At 40.6% G+C, this 26,223-nt stretch overlaps 1 protein-coding gene across 9 annotated transcripts in view; it reads right to left on the bottom strand.

Annotated features, from left to right (window-relative positions):
* The window catches only part of NTRK2 (neurotrophic receptor tyrosine kinase 2), a 381,718-nt gene that overhangs the window by 154,161 nt on the left and 201,334 nt on the right, over window positions 1-26,223 (bottom strand). For 6 of the 9 annotated variants that reach the window (XR_008376955.1, XM_053576758.1, XM_053576751.1 and 3 more), the window contains 2 exons: window positions 20,320-20,367; window positions 14,578-14,766 (listed from right to left, as the gene is read on the bottom strand). Coding sequence is in view for 8 of the 9 variants with exons in the window: in XM_053576758.1 (XP_053432733.1) it covers window positions 14,578-14,766; window positions 20,320-20,367 (237 nt within the window). In the remaining variant the exon portion in view is untranslated. Of the gene's footprint in view, window positions 1-10,545; window positions 10,711-14,577; window positions 14,767-20,319; window positions 20,368-26,223 lie in introns of those variants that run through there. The other 3 variants (XM_053576774.1, XM_053576790.1, XM_053576767.1) reach the window with 3 other exon arrangements.

The following is a 26,223-nucleotide window of genomic DNA, read 5'->3' as shown; positions in this document are numbered from 1 at the left end:
AAAAAGTCTTGACCTAAAAAGCTAAAATCCCATTTCTTATCTGCAGGTGTCCTGTACTCTCTGAAGTTCTCTTCTTTCTGCTAAATCGTCTGTTGGTAGAAGCTTGGTGCTAATACAGAAAAGAATTCTTTAAGATTGCAGGAGGAAAACCATTTCGAGTACTGGATGCCAACAACTTCATATGAAATAGTTTCTCTCCTTACACCCTTTTCTTTCAAACTTGCCCAAACTAATTCTGTTTATTGTTTCACTCTTGGGCTTTCCTGTGTGCTTGACGTGATGCTTCTCAGGATTATTAAAAGTAAAAAAATAAAAAGACGGTGACTTCTATTCTGCTACCAGTTCATTCCATGTATTCAGTTTAGTCCAGCAAAAAGAATACCAGATGCTGTTCACATTTTCCTTTTGTCTTTAATATAAAGATGTAGGACTCTTGATACTGTGTGTGTGTAAAAGCCTAATATCTGGAGACCACGTCTCGTGGTCTTGACCCCATGATGTTAACACTTGATTTTTTTTCCCAGTGGTTCGTCATTTGAACCTCATTTTCAAGGGATCATCAGAAAATAGGCTTCTGGCCTTTTGGGTTTCCAATTAGTGAAAACATGCTAAATAATTTCAGATAGAACACAGATTGCAGAATTGAGTCAGTAGAAAGGGCCTCAGTGATCACCTCTGCCCCAGAGAGTTATAAAATGCTAGTTAGTCCAGGAGAACCATTTCAGACTGGTCAGGAAACAGTTCTTTCGCCAGCCCTAGGCTAACTAGGGAGCAAAGAGAGACTAATTTTTCTATCAGTTTCCTTGCCTCTTAGCCAAATCCAATACCTGTTTTATATGTGCCAAGTTTAGCTTAGTGGCCTTAGCTTGCATGTTTAACATACTGGAAAGACACTTCGATTCTGAGAAATGCAAATAATAATGTGGTTTCAAAAAATCCTGGTTGCATGGATAGATGTGAAATAAAGGAAACAAAATCATCTTTACTAGCACAACACACAGTATAATTTGTGTGCAGCCTCTGTGATAAATAGTGCCTAACAAATTGTTCAAGCATCATAAGTATTATGAGAAGACTGCAGTTTTATTAAACACTGAAAATTGTATTTTTCCCAGTGGTTGTGTTACAAGGTAATGAACTCTACAGGTAGCCTGGTGGCAGAGATGCAAATTCAATTTTGCACAAGACTCACAAATGTCATGATATAATACATTATGCCAGTGGAGACACAGCCTTCGTCTAGACAAAATGCAAAAATGTCCTCATGTTCAGTAAATATGTTTAATTAACAAAATATGAAGAGCAGCTAATCGTTGGTGTTCCATGCATGTCTGTTTTGCTCATCATGTTTTTTTTTTTAATTTTTTAAAGTCTAGTTGAAAGTTAAAGCTTACTCCTTGATGTTTCAAGTGTTCGTTTTCAGTTTTCAAAAGAACTATTGGTGCTTACAAAATTAGAAGTTGCCCTAATCAGGCTTCCAATTCTTGAAACTCTTTGTTAAGTTTCTGCTTTCAATCAAATGACAGGCAAGGGTTTTATTTCAGAAGTGCAGGTTTCATTATACAAATAAGCGGACACTGTCTGAGGAACAAAATCGAAGCGGCTCTGATGGTTTTATTAACTTATTTGATTTACGACTGGTTTCTCTTCCCCAATCTTATTTATGTCAAAGTAAGTTGAAACAGAATTCATTATGTAGTGAAATGCGATTTGTACACTTTTCATTGGAACATGGGGCAGTCTCGTTCTAATCAGTTTCCCCAGGCCACTCTCTGGCTGCATCTCCACAACCCCAAAGGCTGTCCAGCCTCTGCAGCTTTGTGTTGATACACACATGGAGGTTCGGGGGGCTAGAAAATCTCCAGTAAATGATATTTTGATTGTGCATTGATATTTGATATTTGATTGTGCAATGATATTTGTGTGTGTGATATTTTTGATATTTTCATTGATTATGATTACTTGTTGTGCTGAACTTTAACTGCACCTGAATAATTCATAATCCAAATTCTGGTCTTTTCTAAGTTATTGAGATAATTAAGAGAATAAACATTTTGGCTAACCTCACCATTCTACTATCTGCACTTACTAAGCCCAGTAAAGAAATGTTATATTACTTTTTGAAGAACACATATTTCTTTACCTATTAAAAGACTAATATGAAGTATCGGTCATATATGTGCCTGCCACAAAGTTATGAGTGTTCATAACTATGGGTTCCTTGACGTCTCTTGACTTCATGAAGCTCCTAGATGGAGGCAAGGAAGAATGCCATTCATCAATGCCAACTTGTATTTTTAAAAAGACTCTTTAAAGGCTAAAGATCTTTAGGAACTTTGATCCCTTTTTAGTTAGTCCGTTTGGAAACATGGAACTTTGCATGGAAACTGAAAGAATGAACCATACAAGGTAAGTCAGAGAAGTTCTTATCTGTCTTCCAAGATGCTCACAAGACTGTGTCAAGGTCAGCTCTCCGCAGACTGGTGGGAAGAAGAGGTTATTAGCAGCTGTGTTCCCTTGGCCTCCCTGGAACTGGATGACCTGGGAAGGTGCTACGTGTGCTCAAGCCACACGACATTGCCTAAGGAAACTAAATACCTGTGCGTCTCACCCTGCTCCTGTAAACGCTCGGCACACTTCAGACTCTAGGACATCAAGTTCTCCCAGGGAAACTGACATGCTAACCTCCGAAGATGGAAGTCACTTAAGAAAGAGTCCAAGATCTATGGCATGGCATGCTTTTACTAGGATTTTCTGAAATAAAACAAAAAGACAAACTTTTTGGATTGGGTTTGGCAAAAAGAAATAATAATAATAATAAATAATAATAGAATTTTTTTTCCATATAATTAGGTTACATTATTTGCATTTGTTAAGCAAAGTCCAAGTTGGTGGGATTGCAAACTAACGTAGCCTTTTTGGAAAGAAGTATGGAAAAATCCTCAAAAAGCCAAAAGTAGACCTTCTATTTGATCCTGCAACCCATTACTAGGTATCTAATCAGAAGAAAAAAAATCATTTTACCATAAGGACATTTGCACTAGAAAAAAGTAGCATCTTACATAATTTTAATTAGCAAGACAGTAAACCTCACTACTGCCCTGTTGAGCCTGTGGCAAACACTCCAGACAGGGCCTATATCTGCCCACTGACAAGTTTCTTTCTCCAATATTAAGTTCACTATTCTCACTTCCCCAGCCTTCAGGTTTAAAGTTAATATATTCCAGCACACCTTGATAAACCCACATGAAAGGGGCAATGCCAACACTACAATTTCTCTTCCAAATTTAGAAAACAGCTGGGTATTAATTTTGGGAAAGATGAGTAGCAGCACCAGGTTAGAAAGAGCTCTGACTTCCAGGAGGTCCTCCTGAGCCTCAGTAGAAACTCTCATATATGTTAAGGGTGGGATTCGGGCTCCATCTTCTTTTTTTCTCTTAACCTTTCTGAGCCTCAGTTTTCTCATCTGTGAAACAATAATAATATCTATCCTGCAGCACTGGTAAAGATGTTTTCAAATGTAAACATACAATCCACGGGCCAGGCGTGGGGGCTCATGGCTGCAACCCTAGCACTATGAGTGGCCGAGGCAGGAGGATTGCTTGAACCCAAGAGTATGAGGTTGCAATACACTGTGACACCATGGCACTCCAGCCTGAGCAAAACCCTGCCTCAAAACAAAACTAAACTAAATGAAAATACAATCTATGGGGCACGAGATGCTCCATAGACCCTTCTGTCCTTTCCAAAAGAATCTTCATCTATTTTGTTTCTTTGGCAGCTTCATTCTTTTCCTCACTCTGGAGAGTCACATACAAAAAATACAAGTAAAAAATTCAGTGAGAAGATGAGTGTTCACATCTCTCAGCTATTTCGGCAGGTAACACAGAATGTGGCTAATGCCGGATGTGCTGAGGCTGGCCGAGCAAAAGGGACTCAGGGGAATGTCTCTCCAGGGGCAGAGGGGAGTTGAGGAAGGACAATTAGGCCAGAAATCAAGGAAGAGTGAGACGACAGATAATCAGTCCAGCAGTTCATGTATACAAGACAGAGCTTTGCAGAGTCCAGAGGTTTATGCAGGATCCAGTCCAGAAGGAGCCCTGAGTCTAGGGCCAGACGAGGGTGAGGGAAGTGAGATTCACACCTCATGCACAAAATTTAAGGAGATGCCAAGATTTCAGTCACTGAGATAAATAATATGTTAATTCAAAGATTAGATCTAATCCTGAAGGTACAGGACTCACCTCACTCATCTTACCCTAATCCTGGTCCTACCAGGAATCTGCTGTCTTTATTTAAAATTTTTGATATTTTCCTCATAGATAGATTTTGCATTTTCTTTTTCCTTTTTAAAATGTTGTGTGAATCCATTATGTATCTTGAGTGCTGAGGTTTTTGGTGCCCCTTTCAAGGTTTGTGCCTTAACTGAGTTCCACTCTGCGCTCACCCCAGTGCTAGCCCTGCCCGAGTAAAGGTGTTACTTCCACCAAACCCAAGGGTAACAGGGAAGCAACTCAGAAGCCAATGGGGTCAACTTAGAGGGCTGTTTATGATGCTTTGAGGAGTATCAGCACTGAATTATATTCTCAAGTCTATGTAAGAATAATTATTAGTAGGGGACAAAAGCAGGCAACAGAGACCACAAATCTCACACTCTTGTCTTTATTGGTATATGTGTTTGGCTCTGAATGATCAACTACATCACAAATTCCAGTACAGCAGATCTCATTTTCACAAACATGTCTGTTTGATAAAGAATTCCAAGCTCCATTGTTCAGTCATACATACATGTGGACAAGCCCTGGAGTTTCTGAACATAATCCAAGTCACATGTTAAGTCCATTCTCTCTCATCAAATATGGGAGAGGAAAACAAAGTTAAGCAACATTTAGCAATCTACACATCCCCTTCCCTGTCCCACACCACCATGACATGGTGCAGCATTGAGGGCTAAACTGCTGAGATCAGCACTATAAGTTGGTACAAGGTGCCCAGACAGGAGAAGGCTCCTTGGCTGTGGTGGGGAGACAGGGAAAAATCACAGACAGAATAACAGTGACACCTAGATTTGATGCCCATTAGCAGGAGGAACACCCATCCACACTGCCCATTCACAGTCCCCTCTCTCCAAAAGTAGATAAATGGTGTGGGGACCATATGACCCAATCCGCCAACCCCCAACCTCTGCCCACACACCAAAGTGCTTCCTCATGCTGGGACAGGAGGGGTCATGAAGGCCCTCAGTGACATGAGTTTTCTCAAAGAGAACAAAAGAAGGGTACTGGGATGCCAACACCAACAACTATGCCAATGTATCAGCTCTTAGACCCAAATATGGCTTCCATCCACTTTAATTAAAGACCTGGGATATATTATGAAGGAAATGACAGACAATACTTACAAGCCTGGGGAGAAGCCTGAATCAGGAAGTAAATAATGATCTTATTTCCTCTGCTACTTAGCTCCCACCCCAAAGACCAGGACTTCAGAAACTGATGGCATAGCTACCCATCACTAATATCTTGCTAAGAAAATGAGACTTTTTCTCTTCCAAAACCAATGTCCATGAAAGTCTAGGTAGGGTGGAATGAAAGTAAAATCTTACATGTAAGTAGAGGAATTTTACCAACAGCTCAAACAAAGGCTCCTACGAGGGAGAGAAACCTCCTAAGGGTAGACCCTCTGACAGTGCTTGGGAAAGAAAGAACAGCCTTCTAACTAAGGCTCAAGCAGCCATGTGTATTCACAGCCATTTCTGTAGATATCAGGAAATGGCATTAATAGAATTAGGAACTAGAAGAAATGTGATCATTAGTATCCTAATTTCTGAACTCTAATACATAGAGAAAAAGGGGGAGATAGAAGAACAAGATAGGAAAAGGAATTTGTATTTAAGAAGGTAAACTCAAGACATCTCTAATGTGAAACCAGTTAGTTCAGCTGGCTGGGGGATTAATAGAAGGTAAGTATATGAATTTTGACCCTTGGTAAACCCATGAATGCCCCTCTGTTCCTTAGTAATAGGCGGAAGGCCAAGCTACTTTCAAAAGTAAACTCTTTGGGAGTGAGAGATGGGGGATAGGGAAGATAAGTATTGAGCATGAACTTATCTGAAAATTCATTCCTACAGGAAAACAATCCATGTGGCTGCTCAGTGGTGCCATCTTTGCTTATTTTATAAGCAGACATTTCATGTAATAACCTCTAGTAAAGACATCCCTAAAACAGAGACTAGCTATTTTGATACAATTACATACAACAGGGCTTTATCCTGTCCTTTCTATATCAACCATTTTATTGGAATATGGCACTCAGTCTAAATGCCATCATTATCTAAAGAGGTTGGATTCCACTTTAATGCACCCAGAAGGTCAAGGACCTGGTTAAAAAACGTGCTAAATAATAACAACAGGATAAAAAGAATGTTGATGTCTCCCCACACGCAGTAACTGGTAAGAATAATAAAGACTAAAGGCCTCGATTATTATTTTCTTACTGGTATTCCCCCTTGCCTTGGTTCAAGGAGACTCAATCTCTTACAAATCATAGGAATCTGTTTGTCCTGATACACTTTTAGAATCTGTTAACCTTAATATCACTGTGCAAAATACCAGCACTGACATACTGTTGTACATTATACTTTTGATAGATGTCTCCTTGGCAGAACCCCCAGTCTAGATGCCTTAGATATCAGAAGAGGGAGTTAGCCCTTCATGATGAAATCCAGGGATCACTGGGGAACCTACTCCACCAAGTGTAGGCAAGGCTGGGAGTGATCAAAAGGAGACTCCAGCTCATCAGAGGTCCTTGCACAGCCCAGGGATTCTGGGTGGAAGAAAGCCCTAACTATTGGGAAGTATCTCAAATACATGTATAACCAACCTAACCTGTTAGATCCAGAACTAGCTTCTAAGTGTGAAGAACTGGGGGACAAAAAGTGATCAGCCGCTTCAGTTGAGCAACAAATTCCATTTGGAGTCACCTAGAATGTTGACCCCAAATGAAAGCTCTACCTTGTCAGGTAAAGGGAGCCTCCCACTTCCTGAGTCTTTTTAAGCCACAACACGTGTGACACTCAACACATGATAGCTGAGCTCCTGTGGAGGGTGAGATATCGCTAGACCAGATCTGATGTGGCCAGCCATGGCAAGCCCCCAGCGCTGTCTTAACTCTCATATAGCCCACTCCAATATGAAATCTGAAACCAGGAGTAATACACCCAGTGCTCTTCCTATGCACTTTCTAGCACAATGCACCAAAGGTGAACCATTGCTATAGAGACATGAACAAAGCCCAGTACAAACAAAGGCAAAGACACACACGGTTAGGTTTTACATTACAGGGGATTTAGAAAGAAGGACAGCCACAGACCCAAAAGCCATATATCCAAATGATAGCAGCCATTATCTCAGAGTTGGAATTCTAGGTGATATTTTAAATTTTCATCTTTGTTTCTTATGTTTTCCAAATTTTCTACTATAATCGACATCATTTATCCTCATTTTATCATCTCTCATGTTTAGGGCACCTGAAGACATTTGGGGTGATTAAGAATTAATTCTGCCTTACTAGCAAAAATCATCAGGGCTATGCCAATGACGGCAACCAGCTCACTGTGATTTGCCTGGAACTGTTCTGGTTTTAAACATGGAAGTTGCACATCCAGGAAACGTTCATTCAGTCCTGGGTAAACCAAGATAGATCATCATCCTAATATTCACACTTCCTTTTCTTTTCGGCTACATGTCTTGTCTTCTAATTTTCCTCTCCATGGGAGAAGCCACGTATCCACCGCTAGCAGACACACAGCGCTCTTGTCTTTTCCCTGGCTGCTGTCTCTGCCTCAGGAAGCGGCTCTTGCTCCTGTCTAAGGGCTAAGCCTGAGGAGAGAGATTCTGTAAGGTTGTGAACAGGTTGAATGAAGAAACAGCTCTCTTTCTAATGCTTTCTTGTCCATGGTTTAGAGCAAATGTTTCTTCTCTTGCCATTCAAGAGAAAGAACAATGACCAAGAAAAAGAAAACCAAAACAAACAATAAAATCACTACAACCTCATTGAGTAACTCAGTATAGCCTTGCTGCATCTCAGAAAGGAGAATGGGTGTGACTTTTAGTCCAAGAAGAGCCCAAACACGGTGGGCTATCCTCTCAGGCTGGCAGAATTAGTGAAGACAGAGAAAGTCTGCACTTCCTACTCAGAAAATGTGCTCTTTGTTATAATAACTGCCATAAAAGATTGAGTGTCACATCCAAGAAAAACTCCAATGGTGCCATCTCTGCTTAACAAAGGGTAGTACTCAATTGCTCCAAACATCTGGGTAGCAGGAGCTTCTTAGCAACATAGAAGGCTCTGCTGCCCTCATGTTTGCTGGACTGGTCCTGGGCTACAAGTTGCTAGCAGTGCAGAAGTGACCAACCCGAAACCAAAGTCAGGGAATAGCTTGATTAGATTCATACTGTGGGTGCATATACCCCAGTCAGGCTGGGCCTTGAGAAACCCCCAGAATAAATCCATGGGGATCCTCTCTCTGCTGGGAGACTTCCAGAATATCCCTGTCATTTTGGTGAACTTGGACTAAGATGCATCTGACGTGTACAAGATGCATAATTCCATCTTGGTTGGTCGAAGATGTGGAAGTAAATACAGTCTTCAGAATATCACTATGAGTGCCTCCCTGACCTAAATCCATAATCTCTGCATTTTTCCTTTTTCAGCTATCAAGCACAGGATTGCAGTGTTTCCTCCAGGATCGAGGCATACTATAATTGGGTGGTATTTCTTTGTGGATAACAATGTCATCCAGTAGTCAAATGCTAATAACATGATTTTACTTCGTTGTTAATGTGCTTGAAACCAGTTTGCTAAAAACCTTCATCTCAGTGGAGTTTATAACGTGCCTTACATTTTAAATGCACATGTATTCATTTCCCTTCTTTTAGGGAACTCAAGTTGCTTTTTTAAGCATTATTTGATAGCTTCTTGCCATCTCCTCTGGAGTTGAAAAGGGAATATAATATCAAGTTGTTGTAGCTAGCAATGGGGGGCTATGGCACTGAGGGGTAGAAAGAATTGTACAGGGACCTACAGAATGCCAGCAATGCACCATGAAGGCCCCCATGGGATGACTTGTCAACCCAGTGTGCCATAAAAGAAGCAATTTCTAAAGATCTGAAAATAACTGCATTCTCTGTCCTAATGCTCCTGCTGGGCAGAATAGACTTAGTTTATTTTTAAAGTACAGGCCATGGCCTTCAACAGCAGACCAATAGTTCCCAAAGCAGCCATTATTTGGCCAATTAAACACTTTGAAGAAAATATACTTTTCAAAGACAAAATTAATAGGCAAAGGACAGGAGAAAGTGCGAAAGCGATTGTTTCTGTCTTCCTATCCTGTCCCTGGGCATCAAAATGGACCGTGGTGATCTGACTATACTGAAGTCTAAAGATAACCTTAACTCATGCTCAGGGTCCTCATCTTTGCTCTAACAAGCTCCTGGGGCTTAGGACCCTTGCTCATGTGTACTTGAAGTAATGTTGCAAATATATTCAAAACCTCTGTGAGTCTGTGAAAGAATACCATTGCCTCCCCTTGTTCATAGACAAAAGCAAAGGGGCTGTGGCCATCAAGGGGAGCAGGAAGGATGCCCTGTGTGATAGTCACAGCTATTAAAACACTCCCTCCCTCTATAACATTTTATTTCCTTAGTCTTAGCTGGTCTGTGAATCTGTGCTTATCTACATGATTATCCAATAAACACGTGACCAGTGGAAAAACAAATACACACGAGCACACACACATGAACTATAATACCTGGGAAAGTATGGCACACTCTGGAGAAGGTCAAAAGTTATCCACTTCAAACAGAATTGAAGTGGGGAAAAAAGTCAGAATTCTTTCTATGCACCTGTCACAGGAGTTCTAAGCCCTAGATATACACAGAGGGCATGCTTGGCAAGGTCAAACATGTACAGGTACATAATCAGAGAAAATTCTAATTGAATCTGGGCCTGTAGTCCAGGACCCCAGCTAATTAACAAGGCTGCTCTAGGGAAGACACAATGTTAGGGATGACAACAAGTGTATGGTGTTTGCTCCGGCAAAAGAAATTACAGTGCATTCCCACCCTTCAAGAGAATGCAAGACTGAAGATTCAGGGAGTTTTGCTGGTTAGGATGTTTCTGCTTTGTTTTGTTTGTTTGTTTGTTTCAGCTCAGAAGGTATGTTTCCATTGTACCCTGTCAAAAACTTTCTCAGCAGTCAAGGAGAGGAAAATAACACAGCTGCCCTTGAGCCGAGTTTGTAAATGTTACTGGGAAACCACCCCGTGCTGTCAGATGAGATGGTTTTCAGACACGTCTAAACAGACTAGTTGAATTAAAGACCAACTCCAGACTTGATGCTGAGCTGATCAGCTCCATCTTGCCATCCTGATTGATCGAGGAGATGGGTCTATAGTTAAAGAGGCATAGGACTTTGAGGGGTTAGTCATTAGAGCACACTGCTTTGTCTTGGGAAGGCAACTTCTTGCTTGGCTAGGTAATGGAAGCTAAGGAGTGACGTCAAGATCTTGTCTGGCCCGAATTTGCAGATAACCATAGAACTCTTCTCCTCCATCAGGCCTGGATTTAGCCTCCTTTAGTTCCTGCAGGGACACAGGAGCCTCCAAATACCAAATTATTATCAGGCGGTCTTGGGGGAACCTCTGGGCCCTGCAATAAAGTAGACAGACTTGCTATTGGAAAGTGCTTGGGAGCAATTCAGCCCTGTTCAGATTGCTCTAAAATCCTGCAAACCATCTCTGGACTTTGTAAATGAAACCCTCTTATAGCTCCCGATAGTGAAAACGTACTTCAGGGGATAGAAGGTGTCACCATCTTTCATTTAAATGCTTTTACGTTGTCACTTAAATAAATCTGATTGGATTATGTTTTGTTTGACTTTGTTGTTTTGTTGTTAAAGCAAAGCTAGATAAACATTGAGGCTGTATCACTTAGGACAAGCCACTTCTGAGCATCCTTTGTCAAATAAGGTATTTTAAGGTAGTCTGTACTAATTGATCTTCAACTCGGAAGATCACAAACGGGTGTTGTACTATGGGCCCAACCTGAATCATACTGATGTATTCTTATTCACCTTAAATCTTGAGGAATTCGCAGAAAATAATAAACGCCTGTTTTCTCTGGAAGAATTGGAGTACAGGGTAATACCACACTCAGACTCCAGCTGGCCTCCCCTGCCACTTGTCATTTTTTCTACTGACCTGCCTGCTCCCTCTAAGTCACTGGTATAACCTGTTTTATCGCAGTGCCTATCGCCCTGCACTGTGATTATATGATGATCTAACTACTGACCTCACCAACGAGACTCTCTGAGGGCAGGGAACAAGCCATTATTTTCATGGAATCTCTAGTTTCTGGCATTGTGGGAGCATTACAGGCAAATACTAAATATTTAACAAATTAACTTCACTACTGAAATTCTTATGATTCAGTGAAATGAGATAAGGATAACTATAAGATCACATACATATTCTAAAGCCCACATCTTTGACTAGCATGCAGCTTTAGGAAAGAGACCAGTTTGTGGCCCAAACCTTTGATGGGTCTAGAACAGTGATTCTCAACCTGTGGGTCGCGACCTACAGGAACTGTATGAAAGGGCCACGGCACTAGGAAGGTTGAGAACCACCGGTCTAGGACTCATCTGTGTGTACTGTGCCTTTGATATTTTGCTTTAAACACAAGAAGGGAGTTCTAAACTCTCTCTGTGATCTTCGTAATTTTTTTTTTTTAGATGTAACCTATGCAACTTCTTGGAATAACCCTTCTTTGAGGTTTTTAAGAAGTTAGTTTGTAAAAAAATATTCAATAGGAATCACCTAATGATGGAGCTAAGCTCCTAACATTTTGCTGGTCAATACCAACAGATCCCTCTGTATGTCAGGTCTATTCATTTTGGAAACATTTTTAATGTCTAGATTACTATAATTAGGATGTTCCAAGAAGTGACTTTTTGTCAAAAGCTTCTTTCTGCTAACATTGTTATCTAAATCTATTTAAATTGGCTAATACACTGTTAAAATATGTCTAATAGTACACTTGAATATAGGTAAGTTAGATGGGTACAAAGACAATGAAAAAGGTTACATGTCATCTTTCTTGTGACAAGTCTGCTCTTAATATCTCAGTAATATATAGCCATGTCTGATCCACATCTGGCCAACAGCAAAGATGCATCCTGTTTCACGCTACAAAAGAATAGTTCAACAAATGATGTTCCTGCTCTCCAGGAGCTTACAATCTAACCTAAACAAGACTTCAGAAACACAGACATGGGAGTGGTCAGACCATGAACAAAAGGCAACAGATACACTGAAGACAAAGGGAAAAAGTTATCAGACCAAAAAATGATGTTTACAAAAGGGTAAAGAGAAGGAAAAGAAATTGCTTCTTCAACTCATTTCTTTGAAAAAAAGATTCATGGAAGAAGTATAATTTAAAGTGCTCTTAAAATCATAAAAGCATATATGTGGCTTTGTCCCAGGAAAAAAGAATCTTTTGGGAGAAGATGCCAAGTGACTGAAGGAAGCCAGGAAAGCCTGTTTAGGGAAAGGGCCTGGGAGACTCTGTAAGGAAGGAACAGCCAAAGGCAGAAGGGAAGGTTGAGATAGAAGCTGAGGGGAGACACAGAGTGGCTGAGTCACAAAACCAAGACTTATCCAAAATAACCAAAACCTTTGCTAAAAAATACTCTCAAGGACTCCAGAGAAAGGAAATCACCTTTGAAAACTTTCTTTTAGGATTTACAAGGGGAAACAGAACTTTTGGACTTTCGTCCACTTTCTCCTGTGGGGTCTTATTTGTTACCCAGCTCGTTTGCTTTCTTGCTCCTTGGCTCATTTTCTCTCACAGGGGTGTGGGGCTGACGATACCGACTTGACCATGCAGCTTTATCTTTCCTCCACAACCAAAAATAAGCGAAGTTTTTGAGGGCCTGTTGATTTTTAGTCAACCTCATTTATGACACAGCCCCAGGCTAACTGCAGTACCTCATGTGGTCTAGTAGTGCTGGTGACAGAAGTGTCAACGGACTCTATCCCTAGGCAAAACAATCAAAATGATGACAGATGCCCCTATCACAGTATCCTGCTTTGTCCTAGTCCACAGCTGACTGGGAGGCATGCAGGGCATTTCAAGGGCCTTGGAAGATGCTCTCCTCATCAGAGAAAGCACTGGCTCAGCAACCCCCCACTCACCTTGTTCCACGCCACAGTGACAATGTTAGGATTAATAACACCTTGGTTTCAAATGATGTATTTTATTTCAAAGAGCTCAATATTCATACACATTATTCTATTTACCTTGTCATGTTATAGAGTCAACCAAAAATCCATGGTGGGGTCAATGTCACATATCAAAAGCTTGTGATTCTGTTCTTCCTAATACTTAACCTCAAAGCCAACCTTAAATATATCTTGAGATAAATTTGAATAATAGGAAGAAATTATGGGTGTCTCCTTATATATGAACAGATCTGATACTCATTGCTAAACCCCCTTGTCCCAGGAGAGTTCTCAACAGAAGAGCAGCCCCCAAAGCCTAATCTTGTAATAATTCTAACTTACCTTTGGGACAAGATAAGAACATGCAAATAGAAGATACTCACTCATTAGTGCTAGGGAACTGCCAGTATCAGGACCACCTGATGTCATAGAGCTCTGGGACCCTTTACTCCAGTGGTTCTCATCCTTCCTAATGCTGCAATGTATTTTCATTGTTAAAAAGGGGTCACGACCCACAGGTTAAGAACCGCTATTTCATTCACACGTGAGGGAAGGCCTGGAGCTCCAAAGGCATCATCCTATTTGTCCACTGTGGGTTTATTTTCTGTGTCCTCAAAGCCATGCTCCATGTTATATATTTGAGCAGTGGATCACAAAATAGCATAAAAGGCTCTAAGGGAAATCTCAAGCTTGTCAACAGAGGCTAGTGGGTTACTTTGGTTCTGAGAAATAAAGTCAGCATACTTGACACACACATAATCTCTTGCCATATCTTTTTGCTATTGTGGCATAACAAAGTCTCAGGCTAAGAACTAAGAGTAAACAAAGAATACAGGACTGTCCAAATTGATACCATCTGTGTGCAACACAACGCCTTCCCATCTAAAGGACTGCATATTTTAATTACTTTCACTAGGCCAACTTTAAATTACATCAATTGCTTGTCATCTGTAACTGATGTGTGTGCATTCTAAGGGTACTTCTGGTTTCTGTCTCTTATCTTTTTCAAGATAAGCATGTCTTAGTTCCGATTTCACATTGACAAATGGTTTTGGAGAATGGATCCCAAGAGAAGTCAGTATCTGCCCATAGTTCCCATCCCAACAGGAGACAAACCCTAAGAATTCCATAAGCAACAAACTAAAGGATCTTTTCCGTGGTCCAAAAGCTGCAAGAATCCTCAGACACTGCATTACAACCCTGCCCCCACCACCCTCATCAGAGCTCTGACAAACGATCTGGTTGATATAGCCATCCAGCAAATGGGCCAATAAGTGTCAACAGCTGTACTTACATGTGTCTGGCTTGAGCTGACTGTTGGTGATGCCAAAGTACTGGGGATTTTCAATGACAGGGATTTTGGTCATTCCAATAATGACGGCGTCTGGGCCACCCTCCGAAGAAGAGGGGGTGTTACTCCCATTGGAGATGTGGTGCAGTGGGCTGGCAGAGTCATCGTCATTGCTGATAACTGAAGCTGGGCCTGGAGTTGGAACACATATACATTCTCCTGTAATCAATGCTTTTCTTGAGCTGTGGTTCACAGACATATACTTCACCCATTTAAAGTATACAATTCAGTAGGTTTTAGTATATTTACAGAATTTTGTGCAAGAATCACTACGATCTAACTGTAGGACACCGTCACCACTCCAATTAGCACTCACTCCTCCTTCTCCCTACTCCCAGCCAGAGGCGTCCGTCCACAACTTACACCCCATCTGTATGGACCTGTCCAGCCTGCCATCTCAGACAAATGGAGCAAATACGTTATCTTTTGTAACTTTTTTTTATTTAGCATAACATTTTTAAGATTCATCACTGTTAAAAGCAAGTATCAGTACTTCTGTCCATTGTATTGCCCTGTAATACTCCTCTGGGCAGATATATCTCATTTTAAGTATTAATTCATCAGTTCGTGAATGAATTAGGGTTGTTCTGACTTTTTGAGTATTATGAATAACACTCCTATGAATATTCATCTACAAGTTTTTGTGTGGACACGTGTTTTCATTTCTCTTGGGTGGAATTGCTGGGTCATGTGGTAGCTCTATGTTTAACACTTTGAGAGCCGGCCAACCTGTTTTCCAAAGTGGCTGCACTATTTTATATTCCCACCAGCAGTGCACGAGAGCTCCAATTTCTTCACTTCCTTCTCCTGTTATTTAATATGAAACTTTCCTCTCTATTCTATGAATGTTTCTAGAACACTCCGCCATTGAAACTCTCATCACAGGACACTGCAAGTTGTTCTGGGAGTTTGAAGAGTTTCCTTTCTCCACTCTTCAGCAAGTCATTTACCCTCTTTGTACCTCTACCTCCACTTACATGAAAAATAATATTTGCTTGTTATCATATGAGAATGAGACTAGTGATATGAAAATTCATTACACATTTAAATGTACTTCATGAGTCTGTACATTATTACTAGTTATTACTAAATAAACATTAACTGGTAGACCATATTTACATTGGACTGACCTATGACTATGCACTTCTTTCTCTGTATTCTGCAAGTACCTGTACTACTTTTATCTACAAAATATCTTCATAACAATACTGGATCCATCCGACGGCAAAGTGCTTTGCCTTTAGCTATAATATTGTTTATAGACTCATTACTTGGGTGTCTTTATACTAAAGTAATAATCATAGCATTTTTCATATTAATACAACTTAAATTTTCTACTCCAAAGTCTCAGAATGTATATGCCTATCCATAGGGTGTACTGTATCTTATCTAAATGTGTCCATCGACCACTAAACGCATGCTGTTTGCAACCAGAAATGAATTGGCAAAGATAAAGGTCTATGTGAAATTTCAAAACAGTGAAGATCGTGGTGGCTCACAACAGGCACTCCATGTGTAGGAAGTGGACAAAGCCTCCAGATGTATATTACAGATGCAGGGTCCCATGGAGGCAGACCATTATTGGCCAGACTACAGGCATAAACCAAAAGAAAAAATAAGAAGGAGAGACAAAGGGGGAGAGAGAGAAGAGAGAGAAAAGGCAGAATCAAATTCCCGGCCAAGGCAAGTGCCATGTCAGAGAGAGAAGTCTAAGTCGCTACTTCCTGCATGAGGGAATGCGATTTCATACACAGCCTCCACTCCCCAAAATGCATTTTAATACTTCCATCTATTTACTCCCATTTTCCTTACAATTAACTATTTCAGTGAGAAGTGTAGCAATCCTAAATACAAAAGTTGTTTTCTCCTACAGTATAACGATACACTATCCCCCAACCTCTAAGACCCATTTTCCCCCCTTTGTATAAGGCTTATCACGGTTTGTAGTGATAATAATTGGACATTCCCCAGTTAGCTGTGTCTTAAACAAACTATGCAGGAGGCAGCCAACTGCTATTATAGGTAATTTTTCAAGCATTCTCTCAAAGGGATATGCATTTAAGCTGCCTTTAATGATATGTTCTGGCTCAATTCTGCAAACAAGTCCTCACATCGCCAATTTAGAAGCCACAGAACACTCAGAGCAAAGGCAAGCCCAGCGGTGACGCTCACATTGTGCCTAGCTTACCTGTGTTAGTAAAGAGCAAAACTCCTGCCAAGAATAACAACAAAAACAAGTACTTTTCCATATCCCCAACCATCCCTGCTTTATGACTTGCTTCTTGACAGGCCTAGACTACTCTACTTCTGGCCATTTATGGAAAATGGAGATGTGTTATGCTAAGATTTCTGCATCTTGTCAATGAAACCCTCTCACCACTGGTTCCCTTGCAGACTGGTTCCCAGAACAGCTATTCCCTCCTTCAAGGTTACCAAAGCATGCTTCCATGAGCATCCCGAAGGCATGAAGCCAAGGATGTACATTTCAAATTCCAGGTTCCAACCTTCACCCCCAGAAATACAGGAGTTTCATTTACAAGTACTCCACACACTGTCAGAAGGTTAACAATATTTCCTTCTGGAGCCCCTGCAATGATTAGAAATGCATTCACTCCAGTTTGTTTCTCCTCTGATTCTCCCCTGACCCTGGATGGTATGATGTTCATCCTATGAACATCACAGCACCATGCCATCCTGTTGGAGGAGGTTGATACCTAGAAGTAGGAATCTTGAGATTCCTCTGGGGATTCAGGCTTTGAACATTCTGACAACAACATATGCATATACAGTGGACTTGCTCTCAGCTTTTGCTTTTCCCCTAAAAGGACGTCCCTCTGTCCCCTAACCTTTCCAAGTAAAACTCCCTACTGTGATGTAACAGATCTCAAGGGCATGAGGTCTTGTTTGGGGAGCTGGGAGGATTAAACACCAGAGCAGTATAAAGCACCAAAGGTAATTTTCCAAAAGGCTTTTTCTTTTGCCAGCAAGTCACTGTTGACAAATGTGAGCAATGCATAAACCTCAACAATTCATCAAGTGGAATATTAATTCAAGTGCTGTTTTCTTCATTAGTGATGTTCCAAGACCTGGAAGATTGATAAGGCTGGCAAAGTTGCCGGGATTAAGCCCATTTTTCTATGGACATTTTGATATAATGGAATGTAAATTGGGAAGGGTGAAGACGCTCTCAGGGGGACAATGAACGTCTACGCAATCTGACAGCAGCCTGTCTGTGCATATCACACAATACGTCTTGGTGTGTCTGTGCATGTGTTTGAGCAGGCACCATGATAAAGGAGAGTGAAGGGGCATATCACAGCATGTTAAAAGACATTTACATGAGGACTTAAAAAATACGATATTAATAGAAAGCTTTCAATTGATAGGTATGTGCACAATTGCTGAGTTTGGGATAGATCTCTCTAATTACTGCGCTGACAAACATAAATTATGCCTGGAAAAAATTTTAGCCCATTTTTATTTTAATATGTCTCAGGTGCAAAAAGACAGTTTTTCTTTTATCAGAGCCTCCTGGTAACATATCCTGCACATATGACTTTATAGACATTTCTAAGCCTAACTTAGACTTATTTTCCTGTGATAAGAATTGATAAAGGTCATCTGGGAAAGGAATTTTTTCTCTCAATATCAACAGAACCTTCCAGGAGAGGACAAGGATGATTATTTCTGAGCAGCTGTATTAACCAGGTCTTTTTATTTGTTGTATTTTGATGCTTTGACCTCTCAGGACCTGCTGACACTGGAGGGCTGCTTCTCAGGGGGTTAGCCAAGTCCTAGAGATAGTAAATACCTTGCCTGAGATCAAACCTTTCACATGTAAGTTAACCAATCCAGAGTGTGTAACCCTAACTACCTTCCTAAACCAGCTCTCGTAATCGGGGTCACTATCCACCTGCCCTAACCACCCCAGAGGCAAGTATATAACAACTCAGAGCAGCCTCTCTGCCCTCGGGCCTGCTAAAATTACTCAAACTAGTCATACTTCCCTGCCTAGCTCTTTCCTTCCAATGGAAAACACACCAAAGGCTCTTGCCCATGGTCCTCCCACTCCCTCTGCCCCCTGAAAGTCCCTGACAATTCCCTGCGCAGCTCCCCAAGGCACCAAGTGCCCCCTCCTCTTAGGAGCTGTGAGCAGCAAACTATCTTTTCAATGGCAGGTATCTCCTGAACTATTGGTCTCACTGCACCTGAAAAATAATAAAACCCTTATTTTAAAACAGCAGAACCTCTGCTGGACTGTAGCTGGAAGAATAATTCAGAAGAATTCTCTCTGCTGTTGTGTAACAGGTGACATCCTATTTTTGAAGCTTGCCAGTATCAAGCACTCCTCTCCAGGGTAAAACTGGATTGAAAATTCTTTAAGTGGTTTCAGGGATTTGCTATTTAGTGGAAGCAAGACCCCATCTGATAGCACTGACCTGGGGATACCAAATATCTAGCTCCAGTTTATTACCCCTCCCAACACACACAATAAAACTGTACAACAGGACACCTTTAAGATTTTCCAAGCAGGATAATTCCTCTTATATCTTCACAAAGTGACTATGATCAGCTGTGTCTTAAATGTATCCCTGGGGAGCTGCCTAGACGCCTAGAGCTGTGTAAGCTTGAGATTACAAGTTTGCCACATCTCTACTTTTCCCTTGTTGGTTAAGAGCTTTAATCTTGGAATTCATGGGGCTAGTAACCATCTGGGTGGCTTTTCCACTTCCAAGCCCTATCTGGCCAGTCGGCCTCAGCCCACTGGCCACTTTGGATCACTGGAAAGACCCTGATAGAGGGTGTCCAACGTGAAAAAGTCTGATGTCTGGTTCAAAAGCGAATGGAAACAGACTTCCTCATAGGGATGGAATGAGCAAGTATAGGGTGGATGGCCCAAAACTTGCAATTTTACTTGCCTTTTTACTAGAAGAAATACTAATCCAGCCCACAATGGTCAGATCTTGGAAACCCAATGTAAGACAGTCTAGTTTTACATTCCTTCTGAGCAATTTCTGTTTGTTGCCTCTGCACCCTATGGAAAATACTCAACAAATTGGAGGTCCAAGGAGTTCACACCTGATTTCCATCCTAATGATGAGCTACATCATCTGTATTCACTTCGTACGCTACAAACTCTGCTTTTCAATTGTCAGTGTATAATCTGAATACAAGGAATAGAATGCAATCAAGCATAAATCACAGCATCTGGATGGTAGAGTCTGTTTTGAAAGAGAAATGGTCATAAACGAACCGCCGATTTACTAATTCAGATCTTTATCACATCTTGGCCAACTGAAGAAAGTTAAGGCCCAAACTTGTGCAGCCTTAAGTATTTAGTCAACTATTCACTGTACATGTAAGTCGTGATCATAGTTGGCATTTTATATCTTTAACCTTCTTAAAAATGCACCACTACCTAGAACGGGGATGACAGTTTTTCACTGGATAAAAACAAGTCAACTTCAAAAATGCAAAAAGGAAAAAAAAGTTTACTGAACTCAATTAGTGAAAATCATGCCTTTCCTGGAAAAACGTCTAGACCTCCTTCTTCAACAAATAGGAAACCAGGAACAGAGAAAATCAACCAAGGACCAACAAATGTAAATAGAATCTAAGCAGTTTCATCCAAATTAAAAACAGGAATGTATTACTTATCCAAAGAAGGAGTGAATAACTACTTACCAATACCTTGTCTTGATTTTACTTTCCCAAATCCAAACCATGAGAAATCTGAAAACCACAACAAAACATAAAATAAACTTCGAAAGAGAAGTTAAACCAGAGGCAGTCAGCACTGTCCTTGGTCAAATAACACAACAAACTCCCAACTGAAAAACAAAAACAAAAACTACACTAAGACCAACGCTTCCTATCAAACACCCAGAAACTAACCCTTGGATTTTTGTGTAAACGTTTATTTCTCATTCTGAGAGCAGAGAGGTTCGAATCAGATAAGAGACAGCAGCCTGTCTTCAAGAAAAATGGCCAAAACCCAGGGTTAAGGGCCCTGAGCGGTTTTCTTTTTTTCTCACTTTCTTTCTTCCCCCTAAGTGGAGAGATCAGCTGCCTGCTATTGAATCATCTGGCAGGAAAGCTGCAGGGGTGAAGACACACACAATACATTTGACAAATGCGCTACAGATCTGAACCGCAGCGATGTGGGAAAATAATAAGAGAAAACAGATCTTTTCTGAAGCTGAGACAGGCAGTTAAAAAAAAAAAAAAAAGGAACACAGAATCCCATGGGAGAGCTGACATTGGACATTGGGCTAGATGGAGATTCAGGAAGGAGAGGAAGGGATCTTAATTCTACACAGCTTCCCGCTCCCCACTTACCCTGTACTGACTTGCTGTGTGACCCTGGGCCTCAGATAGCATCTCTGTGCCTCTTATAACAGCAGACTCCAGAAGGCACGTGTTAAGAAAAGACCTGCCAAACATTTGCAGGGCCTTCAGTGAATAAAGCCACAGTGAAATGTGTGTTTGTTTCCTGGGCCTGACCACCTATCCCCTTCTAGGTAATTTCTACGGGGTTCAAAGTGAATTCTGTGCAGTGGGGAAATTCCTAGATACAAGGCAGATAAAGGGACCGGAGCCCAAAGAAGTAACTGTGTTTCTGCTCTTTCAGCTCTGCAGTGATTTTGACAGGAAGTCTGGACAGTAAACTAGATTGAAGAAGAAGCAATTTAAGTGGAACAAGGTATGTACAAATTCTTGACACACTCAAAGATACCTTACAAAGTTGCTGTCATGATTGTTACTTGCTCAAGTGTAAATTTAGGCTTTCCTTCCCTGGTGTCCTACCACGGCAGTCCTCCAATTTCTAAGACAATTTTTATTTTTGATTGATATTCCTCAGAACACTTCCTTCCAGGTATCAGAAGATGAGATGAAGACCTGGCCTCAATCCAAAGCCAAATAAAGATTCCTTTGCACAGAAGACAATGAACTTCATTCACCAAAGCTATTAGTCTGGGGAGGAAGGGCCGTGCCTATACACTTGTCTGTAACAACCCTATTTAAAATAAAGTGTATTTTCCCTCAGTTACCTTTTGTTTTTCTATATTTTTTTATTTACTTAGTCTTAATTAAACCATAGATTGAACTTCTGAAGTTCACTTTAGGTATTTGTTTTAGTTACATTTCCTTTTTACAGAGAACACACTGAAGGGCAATGCCACAGTATTTCCTCACTGACTGTTGTTTTTTATCACTGTAATAAACACAACTGCAATGAACATCTTTACACATCTTAAGTGCTCCCCTTCTCTTGTTAAAAATCATTTCTTTAATATAACCCCCCCAAATGAAATTACTAATTCAAAAATGGCAAATGTCATTAACCCTTTTATTTCTAGTGGTTTTGGTGAATAGTCACCTTCTTGAGTTGGGTTCCTAGCCCCTCAGTGGTTTCTCAGCATAAACAAATTACATGCAAAAATTAATTACACACAAAATATTTTTACAAAGAAACTCTGTAAACATATTCTTTAACTGCATCGATTTAAGATTAAACTAAAAATATAGTATACATAATGCTTTTACTTCCTGTTAATCAAAAGGTTAAGGTTCTCAACACATGTTACTGTCCTGTATCAAAGGTACATGACAGGGTGGAGGTGTATTTTTGAACTCCACCCAGTGGGGGACGCTAAGGGTAAATAATTCCCTCCTTCCACTCTACCAGGGGTGCAGCTCCACCTAACTAAGCAGAGACCCTGCAAATATTCCCCTCCACCTGTGCCCTGTGAAACCATTCGGGCTCTGCCTTTCCCAAGCTGATGTTGTACACAGGTACAATAAGAAGAACTACAGATATGAAAAGAATAAGATTTCCTCCCACTTGAGCAGTCATTACAATTCACCGAGTGTCTCCACTTCCACCAGCCAGACACTGCTCCCTTGGTACTCAATGAAGCTTTGTTTGGATGACAAATTATCCTGCGCTTATTGATGAGGAATTGACACTCAGAGAGGCTGATACACTTAGCAAAGTTCCCATCTTATCATGACTGAGCAGGGATTCAGTCTCCTGATACCAAACCCAGAGTTTGGTTTATTTTCCTTCATGCTATTTCCCAATGCTCCAAAATAGCCAATATTAACTAAATTTTACAACATTATAATCAGAATTAAATTTTACATATGGAAAAATACTGTTATGTAGTTACTCATTCTCATTTAGTTATTTCACTGGCAGAGCACAGGATTCAAAGAAGAACGAGCAACAGGGCCTACCTACCCTCCAGGAAGCTTACAGTGGAAGTTGAGCCATCTTAAAAATATTCTCAGGAGCATCTAGTCCAGTCTGGGGTCAGGGTGGGGACTGGAGGGAGAGAGCTCTCAAGGAGCAAACACAGCTGAAAAGTGGAGAGGGACTGAGAAATACAAGTAAGGGCCAAGGAGAGAGTTTGGATTTTATAGTGAAAATGGTGGTTAGCCTAAAAAAAAGAGAAATGTTAAGCCAGGAAACAACATGATGAAGATTAATTTATTTTAGAAAAATTGTCTTGGCTACAGGGTAGAATCAGGATTATGGGAGGGAAAAATTGAAGGCAGGAGACTGGATAGGAGGTTTTCAAAGAAATCAAGGCCCAAGAGCCTGAACTGGGCATTGAGGATGTGGAAAGGTGAAGAGGGATGACTGGCTGTCATATTTGGGGACATCAACAGGAATTGGTAATCAACTGCAAATAAAGGGAGTGTGGAGAATAAACAATGAATGTTTCAGATTTAGACAATGAGGAAAACGGTAATTCTGTTAATACAGTCCCAAGGAACTTAGACGGGAAACAGATTCAGGGGTCCAACTGAGAACACTGGTCTGGGGCTTAAATCCCAAATATGGTGTCTACATGGAGAGAATATAAGAGAGTTCATCCAGTTAGCAACATGGTCTGAGTTTTGGGACACAGGTTTAATACCCAAAGGGGATTTGCCAAAGTTCTAGAGCCCACAGATCAGCTGGAAAAAGGAAACTGGGTTGTGAACCTAGCATTCATTACTTATTTAGATATAGCCAATAACCTTTCTTACAGGCACAAGTGAAGGGGTACTCAATTCCAGCCAAATTTTGACAAAATTATTATTAAATTGCTGAAATATTTCTAAGTTCTCTTTGAAAGTTGCACAATCATTATGTAGGAAAGAATGCAACTGTCACCACAATATCTCAGAGTACTTAAAAAATTTAACAGACCAGTTGTAGAAAGGTCAGATTGATACTTCTCCCCGGAAGCTGTTCTTCGATCAGCAGCTCTTTCTTGATGGCTTTAAGCAGTAGTCTTAAAACTTTAATACTAAATTGCACCAGCAAAATTTTCCCACAAGGCCAAAAAGAAACAATTTCTCCATTTCCTGTGATGTTTCACCCATTGGGAGTAGAGTTCTGCCAAACCTTCCTTTATTTTCTGTTTAATAAGAGACACTTTATTCACTGAAAAATAAAGAGCTCCTTCAAAAGCAAATGTAGTTGAAGCAAGCCTCAAAAAACCCCTCCTTTTGGAATCTAGACCAACAAAGACTCTAAATTATGAAATTAGCCAATTAAATCCACTTCATTTTAAAGAGAGCTCAACCTTTTCCCTCACCAGAGAGGAAGAACGTGGGGAAAAAAAATAGTACATTAACGACTCCAAGATGAAATTCAAGCTAAATAAAATAAATGGCAAAAAAGATTACTTTTCAAATGTCTCTTAAAGGAAACAGCTAAAATGTAGGGGGGTGAAAAGGAATATTTATGAATCTGAGAAATGAGCCAGAAACAAGCAGCATGGAAGAAAGCTGACCTTCCCTGTAGGTACTGAATTGTACAAACACTAAATGCGCTGCTTAGCAAGGTTCTGATTGCAAGAGAATGCAGTTTCCAAATTTTATTTTTAAGTCTCAGAAAATCATGTTAGTACATTAAGGGGGAAAATCAACTTTCCTCTCTTTTAACTCTGAAGACGCTAAAATGAGCTGTTCTCAAATTAATTGAGTGTTGAGTGGTCTCAAATTAATTTCTTTGTATTTTAAGGTGAGGATTTCCACCCAAGAAAAGCAATGTTAACACTGTAATGGAAGCAAATGGGACAATAGGATTCATGAAGAGAAATGGACTTCACCTCCAACTTCTTACAACCCCGCCCATGCCCTAAAGGACATTTGTGAGAAGCATCTCTGGGCTGCTTTGCTCCCGGGAGAGAGAGTGGACCAGTGTTGTGTCTGGAGCAGATACTGAAAGTGCTTGCCTGAGTAGCAATGGACTGTCACCTCAAAGAACTACAATGACTGCTGATTGGAGTGGAGGAGAAATGAAGGCAAAGGATTGTCTTGTTGATAATATAGTCATCTTCAAGGGTATATGTGAAACTTGGTAAACGGCCTATGAAGCTAGTGAATGATGCCCCATGATCATATCAATGTACACAGCTATGATTTAATAAAAAAAATAATAATAATATAGTCATCTTCCTTTTCCTACTGACACATAATCAGAGTGAGTAATAGTTTGCTTCAAATTAATTCCAGTTCCTTGAGGCACAGGAAAGTATAGTTTGGGCCAAGTTTCCACTTCAATTTAATCTTAATCTTTTACGTAAGGACATAAACTTTACCAAAGAAAGTCCCATGTCCACAGTCTAGGCAGAGGGCTTGCTTCGAGTTAAACTGGTTCTGGAAATTATGATGCAAAGGGTATTGGTATCCTTTTAACCAACCTTCGATTGGCTTAATTTCTTCCCCTTTCTCAAATTTGCAAAGTGACTTATTTCCACTGTTCTCCAAAAAAAAAGTAACACTGAGCAGCTTCTATGTGACAAATACAACGAAAAATGCATGTATTATGGCTGACACTGTTAGCTGTTCTCTGAAATCCACATTTTCCTTTTCTTATCCCCCTCCCGGGCCCACAGCTTCACTATAAGACTAATTCTAGCTACTGAGAGGGAAGCAGAGCAGTGGGTCCCACTTTCAAGCCTGGCCTATGAATACTTCCCATGTGTACCACATGGTCTGGCCTCTCCTACATGGCCAGGGGAAAGACAACACTACTGGCAAATATGGAGGGTATGACTTGGAGAAAGCATGGGGCTGTCCAAACAAACAATTAATTCTCCCAGTGTTGTATGTCAGTGTAGACAGAGTAGAGCACATCTCAGAATCATTCTACCAGAGGGCTGATGATGCTGAGCTACCTTCCTTTCAACTCTCATGTATCTTCAAGAAATACACTATTGTGTTTGAGCTGTTATCCACATTGGGGACTTATTTACTATGGTAGAGTGCCTAGCCCAACTAACCCACATATACAAAGAAAAGTATGTCTACTTGAGGTTTTGTTAACCAACCCCATAGCTTCTCAGTCCCCCTCACAAATTTAAAATGGTATGTCCATTCATATTTGCATTTTTACAGAGAGAAAGTCCACAGATTTCAAGGGTTATTTACCCCTAATGGCTAAGAACCACTGAAATACACATAAATACCTATGGAGACAACAACCTTAATGCAGATGTATTCTGTATTCCACTTAATTCTGTTCTCTATTAAGAGTTGAATGTAGGTACTGAGAAACACCCGTCACCTCTCGCCTAGATTTCTACA

This window comes from Nycticebus coucang, chromosome 2, assembly GCF_027406575.1.
Source record: "Nycticebus coucang isolate mNycCou1 chromosome 2, mNycCou1.pri, whole genome shotgun sequence".
Classification (NCBI taxonomy): Eukaryota; Metazoa; Chordata; class Mammalia; order Primates; family Lorisidae; genus Nycticebus; species Nycticebus coucang.
The sequence above is the reverse complement of the archived record's forward strand: the minus strand, read 5'-3'. Positions and strand labels throughout refer to the sequence as shown.